The 15,659-nt window shown below is 39.5% G+C and overlaps 1 protein-coding gene across 1 annotated transcript; it reads left to right on the top strand.

Moving 5' to 3' along the window:
- Positions 1 to 306: 306 nt before the first annotated feature.
- NDUFB4 (NADH:ubiquinone oxidoreductase subunit B4) lies at positions 307 to 6,046 on the top strand. The gene is made up of 3 exons (XM_054575253.1): positions 307 to 540; positions 4,558 to 4,704; positions 5,925 to 6,046. The coding sequence occupies exons 1-3, from the start codon at positions 361 to 363 to the stop codon at positions 5,985 to 5,987; spliced, it is 390 nt and encodes a 129-aa protein (XP_054431228.1). The 5' UTR covers positions 307 to 360; the 3' UTR covers positions 5,988 to 6,046.
- The last annotated feature ends 9,613 nt before the right edge of the window (positions 6,047 to 15,659 follow it).

Below are 15,659 nucleotides of genomic sequence, written 5' to 3'. Positions count from 1 at the left end.
AAGATCACACAGCTTCTGTGGATCCACACTGCAACAAGACTTGACAACTAGTCCTATTTCCTGTTTCTTCCAGCTGCACACAACTCGACTTCACGTAACAAACTCTGTCACGTCAGTAGAGAAGGCTGCTAGAAAGAAAGACGATTGAAGGGGCAATAGGTAGGGGAGGCGCTTAGGTGAAGAAAGCACGTTGCGCATGCGCAGGTCGCTATTAGAAGGTCAGGACAGTGAGAAAGGAAGCTGAAGTAACCCTGTCTCCAACCTCTGGCTAGCGCGCAGGCGCACTTCCTCGGGATTAAGGTTAGACTAGAGGACGGGGAGGGGGGCCGCGCAGGCGCAGTCGTGCGCCAGGCTCTCAAGATGTCGTCCCCTGAGTACAAGCCGTCGCGCCTGGCCACCTTGCCCCCTACCCTTGACCCGGCTGAATACGACATATCTCCGGAAACCCGGAAGGCGCAAGCCGAGCGGTTGGCCATTAGAGCCCGGCTTAAAAGGGAGTACCTGCTTCAATACAACGACCCCAGCCGCCACGGGCCCATCGTGAGTGGAGGTCGGCCGGGCGGGCATCGAAGGCCAGAGTTCGGACGGTCCGCTCAGGCTGGGCAGCCCAGACCGGCCAAGGGGAACTTCGTAGCGGGGCGGCCACCGTTCCTGATCAGTAATTTATGCATTGGTCCTTGTCCAGGCCCATAGAGCAGGCCAACTCACTAGCCCTTTGATCTTAGGCAGATAGTTTGGTGGTTCCTAGAATGGGTCTGGACTCGACGCCTGGTGGGAGGCTTTGATCACCTCCCGACTGGGTGGTCTTGGCAAAGTTGTTCAACTCTGCTGCTTACCCTAGGTTTTCCTATCTGAATAATGGGAATAATAATTCCTTTCTTATGAGGATTAAATGAGAAAAGGCCCGTGAACGGCAGTGCCAGGCTTATAATGAGTGTTCGAAAATGTGTATTTTTTTTAAAGCTGTTTTCCACCTTTCAGTGCACAGTTCATAGTAATGCTGCTCTCTTCTGATGGGACTATAGTGATTCTTCACTTTGTTTTTTAAGACCGAAAGACCCAAAGACCCTGCAGCTTGTTCAAGCTTTGGACTTTGGAGGCAGACTTCAAGATGCTACATACTAACAAACTACAGCATAAGGCAAAAGTAGACTTACAGTTGTGAGTATGTAAAACACAAGTTTATTCTTATATTATTATTTATTGTATTATTTTCCATACAAACAACTGAAACCTACTTTTTCCTCACCCTGTATATGACCTTGGGCAATTTGCCTAAACCCTCTGAACCTTTGTTCTCTGATCTTCACATATGGGAATGGTATTACCTTTTTTATAGAATTGTTCTGAGGTTAAATAAGGTGGTCTGTGTAAAATTGCCACCACATATGTCCAGCAAACTGATAATTATTTAACAAGCATGCTTTTCGATAACTTTCTGTACAGGAACTGTTTAAATACGATATCAGATATGATTTAAAAAAATACTTTTCTCAACAGTTGCATTGGAATTCTGTAGGAATTTTTAGAAGATAGGAGAATTGAAGGAAATTTACAATGTCCCAGGCACTATCTAAACTATTTCTGAATAGTATTCAAATATCAAACTATTTAGACAGTTAAACTCTATTACTATCCCCATTTTACAGATGAGAAGACAGCATAGGAAAGACAAGTAGTTCATAGAGTGATACTCTGTTAGCAAGCGATAGGGCAGAATTTGAACCTTGGTCTAAGTAACCCTAAGCATCTGATTAACCAGTTGGCTATACCATCTCCTGCCAGAACTGTTTATTTGGGAGGAAGGTGCAGACAGAGACATTATTATATACATTCTCACACAATTAGGCTTGGTGTGCTAGATAGTATGATACAGTAAAAAAGAATAAGGCCTTGAGCCAGACAAAGGGGAAATTTAAACTCCATTCTCTTTTCCAGTTCTGTGACCTAGGGCTGTTTCAGTTTTGTCATGTAGAACAGAGGTAGTAATAACTGTTTTGTCCATTAAATCTGTGTCTGAAGCACACATAATCAAATATTGATCAATACATGGAAATCACTTGCCTAATCTTTAAGAATGATTAAACCAGTGAATAAATAATTGCTCAGCATCTGTTACAGGCCACGACCTGTTTTGGATGTTGTAATGGTAGAGAACAAAACAGACAGAGCCCCCTGTCCTTATAGAGCTTTTTTTCTAGTGGGGGAGACAAGTAGTAAGGTAACAAAATTAATCATTTAGCATGTTAGTGATACATGATAAGAAGAAAAATTAAGCAATGAAGGGATTAGGAATATGTGTATATAATAGGAAGAAAGAGCAGCTGCAATTTTAGATAGGCCCAGGGTGACATTTGAGAGAAGATCTGAAGGAAGTGAGGTAAGGGAGCTGGGAAAGTAGCATTTTAGGCAGAGAGGACAGCAATTTCAAGAGGCCTTAGATAGGAGTGTGCCTAGTTAATTGCAAAAGTACTAAAGAGATTGTGGCAAACATGGAGAAAGGTGAGGGCAGAGTAGAAAGAGGTGAGGGCAGAAAGATACCTGGAACTAGACCACACCAGACCTTGTAAGTCATTGGCAAATTGGATGTGAGATATAAGAGAAAGAGAGGGATCAAGGATGATTCCAAGGTTTTTGACCTAAGCTATTGGAAGAAGGAACTTGCTTTTTTGCCAAGATAGAGAAGAATGAAATGAGAGGAGCAGGGATCGGGGTGGAGTGGAATATTGGGAAATCAGTTTGAGATACATCACATTTGACATGCCTGTTGGACAACATGTCACTGTTGAACAGGTAGTTGGATATTGTGTCTGGAGTTTAGGGTAGAGGTCTAGAGCTAAAGATATAATTTTGGGAGTTATCAGCATATAGATGGATATTTAAAGCCATGTGACTGCAGGAGGTCACCAAAGGATTGAATGTTGATAAGAAAGACCAACAAAGTCCGAGGTCCAATCTTCAGAGGCTGGTGAGTAAGGAAGAAGAGAGTAAAAGAGACAGAAGAGGGACTGGCCAGAGAGGAGGAAAACCAAGCTGGTATGTGCCCTGAAAGGCATGATATCAGGAAGGAGTATTCATCCTGTCACTTTCTGTCAGTAGTCCAGATGTGAAGTGGTGTCAAAGAACTATGCCCCATGGCAGCTATATTGGAACTTCTCTTAACAACAGTACTGAGAACCCAATGAATTATGGTCATGGGGCTATTGATAATTTTCTGAAATGAAATGTGTTTCTAGAAGACAGATCTGTCAGATATCAAAGTGTAGAGAGGTGACTAGCATTTTGAGAATTAATGGGAGAGTCATTCAAATACAGTAGGAGCAGAAGGGATAGATAATAGATGTATTGAGCTCAAACCTCCCCCTTGAGTCTATATCTTATGTCTTCACCTTTGCTGTTTCTGCAGTTTGGTTTAAAAAGTTACTGTGTAAGATCCAGTTTAAGTAATTTAGTCCTACCAGTCATGACTTGATATTGGTTAGGACCTTGAATGTTCTCCTTATAGCTTAGTATTAAGATTTTAAATCTGATTTCATTTGCTCATTTTTATATATTAGTTAATTTGAATGAATAGTTTTGTGAAATCATTTTGGAGATTTAACTAATTAATTATGTGTGGGGTACAGTTGCTATTCTTACATAGTTATTCTAATATAAATATTGAAATGGACAATTAGGATTTTTCTTAACCAAGACAATGATTATTTTTCTTTTCTTTTTTCTTTTTAAAGATTTTATTTATTTTTAGAGACAGAGAAAGGGAGAGAGAAAGAGAAGGAAGGAAACATCAATGTGTGGTTGCTTCTTGTGAGTCTCCTATGGGGAACCTGGCCCACAACCCTGGCATGTGCCCTGTATGGGAATCGAACTGGCAACCCTTTGCTTTGCAGTACAGTTCTCAGTCCACTGAGCCACACCAGCAAGGGTATTTTTCTTTAACAACAACCTTGTCTCATCCACTAAACTATTGTAATAGTGTGAAATGTAATATCTTGTTCTTAAAATATCAGCCAAGTCAGCTGAAAAATTAAAGTTCATAGTTAGTCTACTTCAGTCTTAACTTTTCTGCAGCTTATTTGTAGCCTGGAAAGACCAACGTGGAGTAGCATTATAAAGGGTCTATAAACAGTACAAAGCCTTATAGAGCTTATGAAATGTGTTTGTTCATTGTCTTCAGGAATATTATGTGGTTCTGTTGGTCACACCTCAAGAAAGACAATGAAGCTGAAAACAATCCAGAAAACAGATAAAAAAGATCAAAGAGAAAAAGCAACTTCTCTGGCAGCTTTTAAAAAGTTGAAATAAATAGAAAGCCAAAGGATGTTATAAAAGTCTTTTAAATTCCTAAGGGTTTGAACACGATCATCAGAGAATTATTCAGCAAATACTAGATGTGAAAGATCTTCCCTGAAGCTATTTAGGAATATTCAGAGTATACCCTTAGCTGTAGTAGAGAACAAAAGGGAGGCATCTCCTATGCTCCCGCACAAAAGTACAAATGAGATAGTTTCTCAGTGTGGCCCTGTGTTAAGTACCTGCAACATTTTGTTGTTCTAGGAAGATCCTGCTTTGACTCGTTGGACCTACGCAAGATCAACAAATGTCTATCCTAATTTCAGACCCACTCCCAAGACCTCACTCTTAGGAGCTGTGATTGGATTTGGGCCCCTTTTCTTCTGGTATTATGTTTTTAAAACTGACAGAGTAAGTATTAATATTAGGACCCGAGGTTTAGTATTTGCGTGACAGGTTCATCCTGTGCTGGCTGCAGCTGTTTCTCTTGATGATTGCACCAGTGCACCTCCCATCTTGGCCCTTTACTTTTCCTTCACTTCGTCTCTTCTTTTACCTTGTTCCTTTCCAGCAAGAGATAAAACATAATTTGAGTCATGTATTTGTTTTTTCTTTTTTATCATGTCGACTTACAATAATATGCTTTGTTAAAAATTACTATAGTCTGTGGGTGTTTCAAATTTAATGGTTGCTCTAGCATATAAAGTAATAAATTGATCAATTTAAATTTCTAGTAATTGAGCATAGCTCATGAAATAGTTTTCCTGGTGTATTTTAGATAACATAAGGAAATTATACAATGAATATTAAGCAAGAGAATACAAAAGTAACTTTTAAAAAGTTAATTTCTTTTTTCTTATTAGATGTGCAGAAGTTAAACTTTCTTATTCTGATTAACTTTTCTATATTATCTTTGCAAATTTTTGTATTTAGTTTTTTTAGTTTGTTTTAAAAAGAGATGTTTATGGGGTTAAGTATTAGCAAAATATAGAAATCATTTAGTGTGTTTCCTATTTGTGTGAATTCTGTATATATAGGTCACATTTTGCAATTTAATGTTAAAACTTACTAATACCCTAAGAAAAGAAAAGCAAAAGCAGCCTGTTCTGGGAATCTCTGCCATCAGAGGCCTGGGTACATGATTGCAGAGAAAGCAAAGCTTATCTTTGACACTAGACCACTTTGGTACTAGAACCCCAGCCCCAGCTTCCAGGCTTCATATTGCCATCTAGACTGAAGCCCGCCTATCTGGCTCTGCCTTAAACCAGCCAATCCACTCTTCTGTTAGAACATATAGATTTCGATTATCTGATAATACTGCTTAACAGGAAGGTAGGCCACACTTACCCAGAAGGTGTTTGCATTTTGCTTTTGATGTATGCTGCTTTTTAAGTAAGTAGTACAATTTTACTTACTTAAATGTGGGTAAGATATTTTTCAGCAACACTAGTTTCTTATTGTTCCTTTATTTTTTCAGACTACCACTTCCTCACTCTTACTCCACAGCTTTTAGATGATGTGGGGGGTTGGAATTAGGTTTGTAGTGTTTCGTTCCTGATTTTTAGAGTTGTATCATGGTTTGTGCCAGAATGCATTGTTTATAATGTTTTTCTATTTTCCTGTTTCTTCAGGACAGGAAAGAAAAACTTATCAAGGAAGGAAAATGGGACCGAACATTTAATATCTCATATTAAATCCGGCAATGATGACTATATATATTATTGTTTAAATAAATGTTCTATTAATCATTAAATAGTTTCTCTTTCTTTATGTTACCTTGATTCAACAAACATTTGCCGGGCATTGTAGAATCCCTACTTTGTGAGAGTTCACAGTTTAATGAAGAAACAGGTATGTGTTCACTCATCATTCAGCAAATGCCTATTTACTATGAGCCAGGCATTGTGCTATGTGCTGGGAATACAGCAGTCAATTAGACAAACTTAGGCCCTCTTCTTACGGAATACACTCTCTGATAACTGTTTATTTAACAGTTATTATTTTGAGTGCTTATTATATGTCTGGTACTACTTAATGCCTAACCCCAGTGATAAGTGCAGCAGAAGAGTAACAACACTGTGGTGAAAGATATGCTGAAGATTCAGAAAAGTGCTGTAGGCAAGCTGAGAGGAGAACAGTGTGTAGGGAGTTGGCATTTGATCTAGGTGCTGAAGTTCACAGGGTTGACAGGGCAAAACAGGAGCATGAGAGGGCAAAGTGTGTTGGGTGTGGCATGATTGGGGGCCACTGTGTGATGAGAAGACAGGGAAGGTGGAAGCCATCCTGAGGAACAGAAGCAAACTAATTTAGAAAATGGACTTTGGAGGACAGATAGGGGCTAGAATCCTAGTTTGAGCTTAGCAGTTGGAATACCAGGCTTGCATTTCCTACACTATAGCATGCAGATAATGAAGTCTTACGACATTGTGATTTATAATAAATATATATTTGGTTTTTGTCCTTGTTTCTGTCACATACCTAAAACCCTTGGGATTTCCTAAATGATGAGATAAAGGTGTCTTTGCGTTAATCAGGTGACTTTAGGACCCTACCTAAGGATGGGGGCTAATTGCCAGGAGAGCCAGCCTTGTGACTGGAGGATTGGAACTTTGAGTCCCACCCCGTTATCTCTTTGCAGTTGCATCCCTGCTCAGCCACTTAATAGTTAAGTGAGCTGGAAAATATTCAAATTTTCTTTGTCTCAGTTTCCTCACCCTTAAAATGGATATACAACTAATTATGTTAAGCTCATTTAGTGAGTTATTACCTAGTTTTTAGAGCAGAAGCACACATTAAGATCTCAGTAAGTGTTTACTATTATTTTTAAACCTGATGAAAACTAATTTACATTTCATTTATTACTGAAGTCTAACTTTTTTCATATACTTTGGTTCACCTACATTTATTTTGTTATTTGCTTGTTTAAATCCACTGCCCAATTTTTCTGATGTAATATGTCTTTTTTCTTCATGATTTTAGGATTTAAAGATAAAGAGACTAGTCATTATCATACTAGTCTTCTTTTATTGGGAGTTATTCTAGTATGCCTTAGTATTAGTAAAGACATTTATAGTGTATCTTTGGTTCCTAAACTTTGAAAGAAGACAATAACCAGAGAGGCATAGTTAGAATTTTTGAAACATTTTTTTTAATATTGAGAATTACTGCAATGTGTTCTTAAGAGTTTAATTTTTAAAGATTTTTAGAAGTGATCTGGTGAGAACAGTAATTGCTATGTTGTCTGAATACTAAATACTGCCATGTATCTGACGCTGCTAGCTCTGGGCACTGGGCACAGGATCCTACACTGGTTATGCTGCCTCTGTTGGTCCATGAACTCATCAACGTTGCAGTCACACCCACTGGAAAGAATTCCTCAAGGTTTCTGTTCTCATTATCGCTCCTGAGTCCAGGGGTATGTAATTGGCCAAGCCCAGGTCAAGTGCCTAAGTTCTAGCTGCAAGGGAGGCTGAAAGACATGTTTAGCTGTAAAGCGTGAGACAGGTAAGGACTTCTCAAACAAAATGGTTCAAATGCTGAGCATCCAACAAAGTGACAAGTGTGTTCTAAGGAAGGTAACCAGGAACCTTCATCCTGATGACAGTGGGAACCACTGGAGGTATTAAGCAGGAGTAACCTGATTGGATTTGCATTATTGTAAGGTCATTCTGGATCCTGGAGGATGATCTTGGATGATGACCAGTAATCCAAGGCTGCGTAAAGCTTTAGACCAGAAATGATTTTCAATTTTTGAGACAGTCTCAATGCAGCACAAAGCCACCTGTGCAAATCCCAGGATGACTCATTGGGATGTGAACTTGATGAAAGCTTTATGAAAGTCTAACTATGTTACCTCTATTAGTTCCCCTTTATGCAAATGCATGAGGAGCCAGTCTTAAATCCTTGTCCTTGTATGACATCTCTTCCCCTCTCTGAAATAAAATTGCATTTCTAACAGGCTGGTTTGTATAAATACTATGTTTTTTTACACTTTATTATGAATCTTGCCTGGAGAAAAAGATTACATTCATGCTGTGATCAAAGTCCTATCATGTTCAGTCCCGATTTACTTATTTTTTAATTTTTTCTCATTCCTGCTGGCACCTGACAAATCTAATAATTTTGAGGAGATACAGAATACTGATTATTTCTACGTTCTCAGGACTATTGATGGGGTATTGAAGAAATTAGAGATGTGTATAAGAAACTACCTTCATCAAATATACATAATTAAAAATGGGAACAGTACTTTAAGATTAGTAAAAATGTAAGTATTTTCAAAGGTTGTATTACAGGACCCACTTGCACCTATAACTATGATTGTGATACTTCCAAAATTTTCCCTTTTGGCTGCCTTGTTTAGTGTCATTTCTCTAGCTGAAGTAGAGTCCTTTTCCTGCTGATGCCTGCTCTGGCCTGGAGAGACACTGAGCAGTGTCATCTACCTGGACACCATCCCAAGAAAATGCGGTGTGCATCGATCTCATTGCCAAACTTCAGAATTTAAAGAATTAGAGTCAAGTTCAAAGTCTGCCATCTGACCTCTGAGTGTCCCTGCAAGTGGATGGCTGGTGAAACATTGCGATTTTTGGAGCAAACCTATCACTAAAGTTCAAATTCATTTCCCCCATAATCACAAAAACTATTGCCTTTTCACTTTTGAGTTAATTCTTCTATCACCAATTGGATTTAACTAATTCATTTCTTGTTTGATAGTTAGGCTCTGGAACGATCTTGGGGGTAGGGAAGGAGGCAACTGGCTGAGGCTGCTTTAGATATTAATAGGAGGGACTCAGGCTGCAATAAGAGATGAAATTGTGGGTAGGAGGAGAAGGTGTTAGGGTCTTCTCTTGAAACTACATTTGCACAATTAGCACATTTTTTTTCTACTTACAGTATGTGTTTTATATCAATAACAGTTTTCTAAACAGGGTTTTATTCATACTTCATAGCAGATGGAGACAGCATCAGAGAGTATCCCTGTTTTATATGGAGTGGCTTGGGTGAGGGTAGGTGGAGAGGGGGGTGGTCAGTTTCCCTAAAGCCATCTATTAGAAGCAGGATAGGCAACTCCTCTTCCAAAATCATGCTCTGCAGCGGGGGTGACACAGAAGTGACTTAGTCCCATCAGGGCTTTTGGGAGGAGATACCTATGCAGGTTGCAAGAAGAATGAGCTGCTGCTAGCCTGCAGGTACCGAGGATGGTTGGTTTCCTGGAGCCACTAGGGTAGAAGAGCCTGTGTCCTATGAAATCCTAGTAGAATATTGGCCATTAGGTCTCCTCTGCATTGATCAAACACTATTGAGCCCTGGTCATTTACTAAGCACTGAGGATATTGTATGAAGAAGGTACAGCTCCTTGGAGGAACTCAAAATGATGGAATACAATTATAGCATTCAACACAAAGCTTTTACTTGAGTTCCAGATACTAAGCTAAAGAGCTTTACACATCTCCCAACATACCTTAAAGATCCCCATTATGCGGATGAGATTTAAAGAGGGTCCTCTAGCTAATAAGTGCTGAGATAGAACTTAATCTGGGCAGCCTGACTTTAGAAAAGGGCATGACTTCAACCATTCCTTGTAAGGGATAAAGACCAATGCTGTAGGGTTACCACTACTGAGAAAAGACATCTAATTGAGCCTGGAGGGTTTAAGTTCTAATGCCTTAATAAGTACTAATTGGTAGTTACAAAATAGGCACAGGGATGTAAAGTACAGCATAGAGAATATAGTGAACAATATCATAAGAACTATGGTGCCAGGTGGGCCCTTGAATTATTGAAGGGAACACTTTGTAAACTATATAAACACTCTGTCTGCTGTGCTGTACACCTAAAATGAATACAAAATAGTCTTGAATGCAAACTGTAATCAAAAATAAGAAAAAGAAAACACCTTTGAGATCAGGGACTCTCACTTGCACTTTTAGCTTTTCTAGCATATTCACAGGTATATAGAATGTTAGAGCTGGACGGATCTTTAAAGAACCGCCAGTCTCACAGCCTGATTTTCTAGGAAAGGTTTGGACAGGAGAAATGACTTGTCCAGTCCTTTAAGGAACCCTGCCAATTTGAGGATTAGGCATGCAGCTTGTAACGAGAACTGATCTGTGGCCCTGGCCGGTGTGGCTTGGTTAGAGCATCAACCAAAAAGTTGTGGGTTCCATTCCTGGTCCAGGCATATATGATGCTTCTCCCTTGCATCAATGTTTCTCTCTCTCCCTTCCTCTCTCTCTAAAAGCAATGAAAAAAATGTTCTTTGGAGAAGATAAAAAAAAAGAAAAAAGAAGATGTAGAAGAACTGTTCTGAGGGCCCATGTCACCTGTCTGTGATTAGAAATGAGACTTTCGGGACAACTGAGACAGTTGCCAGCCAACCTCCTTCCCTCATACATATAGGAGGCTTGAAAAGTCATTTTAGCAGGGATGGATTTGGAGAAAAAATCAGGCAGATGTTTGGAGCGTTTTCTGTAAAAAGCAAGTATTAGCAGATTTGTGTCTTGGGGGCTGTGAGAGTGAAGATATTAGATTCAAACTGAATGCCTCCTATATTATTCTTGCCAACTTCTCACAGGAAGGTATCCATGATGGGCACTAACTGTCGCCCACTGACACCCCCTTCTCCGTTCTTTCCTTTTGCTATAACCCCAGTTTTTTCAGGAGACTTGTGGAAACCCTTTTATCTGTATCCTGCAATGGACTGGTGTCCTGTCCAGGGCTGGGTCCTGCCTTGTGCCCTGACCGCCTGCATTGGCTCCAGCCACCTGAGGCCCAGAACTGAAAAATAATGATCTTATTAATCTTTATTAAATGTATGTATAGCTTGCATTTATTTCAATATTTAATATTAGAAGCGTTCTGGGTCTTTATTTAGACCCAAAGTTTGGTGATATTTTTGTGGCCAAAAATATGCTGTAGAAACTTAATTTGTTTCTATCATTTAGCTTATGGCAAAATTGGTTCTTTACTCGTCGTTTTGTTTAAAGTCACAGTTTCCAAGAACCTATTGACAAAGATAAGTGAGGACTTACTGTACTCATATCAAAGCCACTTTATTTTTTATGTTTATTGTATTTTTTCCATTACCATTGAATCCCCTTATAACCCCTTCCTCCCAGCAATCACACACTGTTATCCATGTCCATGAGTCCTTTTTCCTTTTTGCTCAATCCCTCCAGCGCCTAACCCTCCTATCCCAACTAGCTTTCACCTGCTCTCCAACTATGAGTCTGTCTCTGCTTTGTTAGTTCAGTTTGTTCATTAGATTTCACATATGATTGAAATCATATGTATTTGCCTTTCTTTAACTGGCTTATTTCACTTAGCATAATGTTCTCCAGGTCAGTCTATACTGCTGCGAAGGGTAAAATTTTCTTCCTCTTTGTGGCCAAGTAGAATTTCATTGTATAAATATTCTATAGTTTTATCCACTCATCTACTGATGAACACTTGGCCTGCTTCCATATCTTGGTGGCTGTAAATAATGCTGCAATGAACATAGGGGTGCTTATGTTCTTTCAAATTAGTGTTTTGGGTTCCTTCAGATGTTTTTCCCAGAAGTGGGATCACTGGGTCAAAAGACAGATCTACTTTTAATTTTTTGAGGTATCTCCATCCTGCTTTCCACAGTGGCTGCACCAGTCTGCATTCCCACCAGCAGTGCAAAAGCATCCCATCTTTCTCCACATCCTTCCAACACTTGCTGTCTGTTGATTTGTTGATGATGGCCATTCTGACAGGTGTGAGATGGTATCTCATCATGGTTTTAGTTTTCATTTCTTTGATGCTTAATGACGTTGAGCATCTTTTCATATGTCTATTGGTCATCTGTATGTCCTCTTTGGAGAAGTGCCTGTTCAGATCCTTTGACCATTTCTTAATTGGGTTGTTTGGGGTTTTTTTTGGTGTTGAGTTGTGTAAGTACTTTATACACTTTGGATATGAATTGCTTATCAGATGTATTGGCGAATATATTCTCTCATTCTGTGGGTTATCTTTTGTTGATGATTTCCTTTGCTGTGCAAAACTTTTTAGTTCGATGTAGTCCCATTTGTTTATTTTTTTTCTTTTGTCAAAGCCACTTCAGACTCTGCTTGAACTTTCACTTTAACTGAATTTTTAATATGCATTGCTGAAGTCTTAAGTTGAAGTGCAATATTGTTTTCTTGTTTTAAGACCTAAAAGGTGATGAAAAGGAGGCAGTACTTCTAAGTTTTCCGTACTTTGAACTTCTGTTACTTATTGCATTAGAAGGGTACATGCGTTAATCTTCAGCTAACTGCTGGTTTATTTGGGGATAGGGACCTTTGCTTATTCATCCCGTGTCTCCTACAGTTAGCATGGTAGCTCCCCTGAGTAACAATAGCAACAGTAAACAATAACAATGAAAATAGCTAATATTTGCCCGTGCTCACTGTGCCAAAAGCAGCATGGGTGCCTTTAAAGCCTAATTTTATTTAACCCCTATCAAATCCTTGTGAAATAAATCATTTCCTTCTTTCAAATGAGAAAAGTGAGGCTTAGAGAGGTTAGGTCACTTGCTCAAACTCATTCAGCTATGAAAGCAGGTCTGGACTCCTTAGTTACTATACTTCCAGACAAATTCATATGTAATGGCTATTGTATTAATCAGTATCTAATAATTATACTAAAAAACAAACATATCAAGATCGAAATACACCCCAAAAAGAAAAACCAAACTCCTGAATAATAGCTGCTTGATTTTCAGTGCTTATTATGTGGCAAGTACTATTCTAAGCAATTTACCTATATTAGCTCATTTTATACTCACACTAACACTATGAAGTAGGTACTATCATTACCCACATTTTACAGCTGAGGAAGCAGAGGCTCAGAGAGGTTAAGTAATTTGTTCAGGGTCACACAGCTAAGAAGGGATAGAGCCTGGATTTGAACCCAGGCAGTGTGGCTCTAGCACTTACACTCTTAACTATGCACCATGCTACCTCACACACACAAAATAAATTTGGACATACTTCAGATTAGTGATACAATTATTTAAGTTGATTATATCAGCTTGAAGTCTAGCTGATCACTATTCTGACATTTAATGTCAGCTCTCAAATTTTCTTTTCTTTTTTCATTTTTATTTTAGTTGTAAAATATCCCCCCAGAAGGACAAAACTCCAGAAGTGAAGACTTTATTATCACTCTGGAAAACCACAACACAGAAAATGCACAGTAACTTGTAAACAGTCCACATCTCGGCTTTGGGTTTCTTAATTTCCCTCTTCTTTTCCTTACGCCCCGCACCCTTCCTGTGCCCCACTTGGGCACCCTTGCAGGCCTGGTGCTTTCTGGTGGGAGGCAGTGCCCCTCCCACTCACTGTAGCCTGCATTGCCTCCTGGGTAGTCCCTCTCTACACATCCCAACCCCTTCCATGTTTACTGGAACCTTGGGAGCTTTACGGATATTTTTTCACCCTCTTTCTGTTCACCCTAGAAACCCTTGGTTTGGACCAGGATCTGAGATTGGAACAGAGGGTGTTCTGGGATACTGATTTTAAGGTAATTTCTAAAACAATGGTCCTCAGACTTGTCTATACAATTGAGATCATTTCAGAAAAACTTACTATTTGGGCTCCATCCCTAGTGTTTCTAATTTAGTTGGTCTGAGATATACCCTGAGCACTTGGAGTTTTAGATGCTGCCAGGAGAACTAATGTTCAGCTGAAGCTGACAAGCACTGTGTAAAGAGTAGGGTTTCTCAACTTTGGAACTATTGACATTCGGCAATTCTTTCTGAATTTCTGCAATTACTCCAGATAATTCTCTCATAGAATGTTTACCTGCATCCCTGGCCTTTATCTATTAGATGCCAGTAGTACCCTCCTCAGTTGTGACAACAAAAAATGTCTCCAGACTTTGCCAGATGTCGCGGGTGGAGGTTGCAAAATCTTCCCTGTTGAGAACCATTGGTATACAGACATTACTAGTAGCCTGGGATGTGAGGGAAGCCTACCAAAAAGAAAAAAGAGAAGGGTGGCTTCTATTGCACCCTCTCTAAGAGGAAAATATATAAAGACGCCAAGGGGATCTGGCAGAAAACCCTCCTGTCATTGGAGGAAATCTAATCAGGGTGCTCCCCACATTTTTAAAAAGTTTTCCTGTTTCTAAGCAAAGAAATAATATATTTCTTGGGGAGCCTAGTAGAGGAAGGTATAGTAAGTGCTCATTTAATGTTGTCAATAGGTTATGCAATTTGAAGCTACTCAACAAATAATTAAGCCAATTTTACCATAGGTTAATTGATATAAATAAGAGTTAAGTTGCTATGGCATCTCCTCAATGTTATAACAAAACAACATTGAACAAAATGATGATATTTGAGATTAGGGAATTGAGGAAATGATACAGATCTTTCTAGCTGATCTGAAGCATAGCAAAAGAGAATAAAATCTTTTTAAAATTAGTGTGAACAGCCTGGCTTGGGTGAAATACTGTCTCCATCTGACGAGTTGCTGCCAGCAGCGGAGACAAATTACAACGGTTTGGATGCTAAACAGATGTAACTCCAGTATGTCGCTTTAGCTCTAGGAAGGCTTTGCTGCCAAACTGATGATAAAATGAACCTAAATAGGTGAGAGTCTAGGTATGTATAAGGGTAGGGGTAGATAGAGTTCATTATGAAAAGGCCGAGTTTGGGAATAAAGTATTTTAGTGGCTGTCTTTATTTGGATTATTTGGGAGACAAGCCCAGTAAGCACCAGAGGTGAGTGGGGAAGTGAGAGGAAAGGAAGCTAACAAGGGCTGCATTAGCAGAATCGTGGCCGTGGGCACGTGGAACTTAATCTCAATGGACATTGCAGGGAGCCACGGTCAAACATGAGCCTCCAAGATATGGGACAAGAGAGCAGGCGTTTTTAATCCACTGATTCTCATTCGTCATTGGCTGAGGACTGTGTCTAGCTCTGTTCAATCCTCAGCACTTTTGCCAGGTTCCGGTTTGGGCCTCAGGCAGAGTTGCCCGTGTGGTGCTGGCAATTGGAAGCATTTAGTTGGCACTGAATGGCGGTTGCTGATGGGAGACAGGTCGGTGGGCCACTGGCAATGCCTGCTACAGTAATCAATTTTAAATTTTATGTTAAGGAATTAGTTGCTTTACTAGTTAACAATCTTTAATTTTTAATAAAGATTATATTAAAGAACTTTAGGAAGGCACACCAGTCTCTGCCACTCTCAAAGATAGCTTCACACTGTTGTCCGAGACCATGAAATACTGTCAGAAAACCGGCAGTCACCCAGCCTTGTTCTCCGCTCCTCTCTCCCTCACCCCTTACATCCAGCCCACTAATAAGTTCTTTCAGATTTACTGCAAAACACTTGGGAATTCATCCACTTCT

This window comes from Pteronotus mesoamericanus, unplaced genomic scaffold (genome assembly GCF_021234165.1).
Source record: "Pteronotus mesoamericanus isolate MK-2021 breed Mesoamerican mustached bat unplaced genomic scaffold, CSHL_Meso_final contig_27, whole genome shotgun sequence".
Taxonomy (NCBI): domain Eukaryota; kingdom Metazoa; phylum Chordata; class Mammalia; order Chiroptera; family Mormoopidae; genus Pteronotus; species Pteronotus mesoamericanus.
The sequence above is the reverse complement of the archived record's forward strand: the minus strand, read 5'-3'. Positions and strand labels throughout refer to the sequence as shown.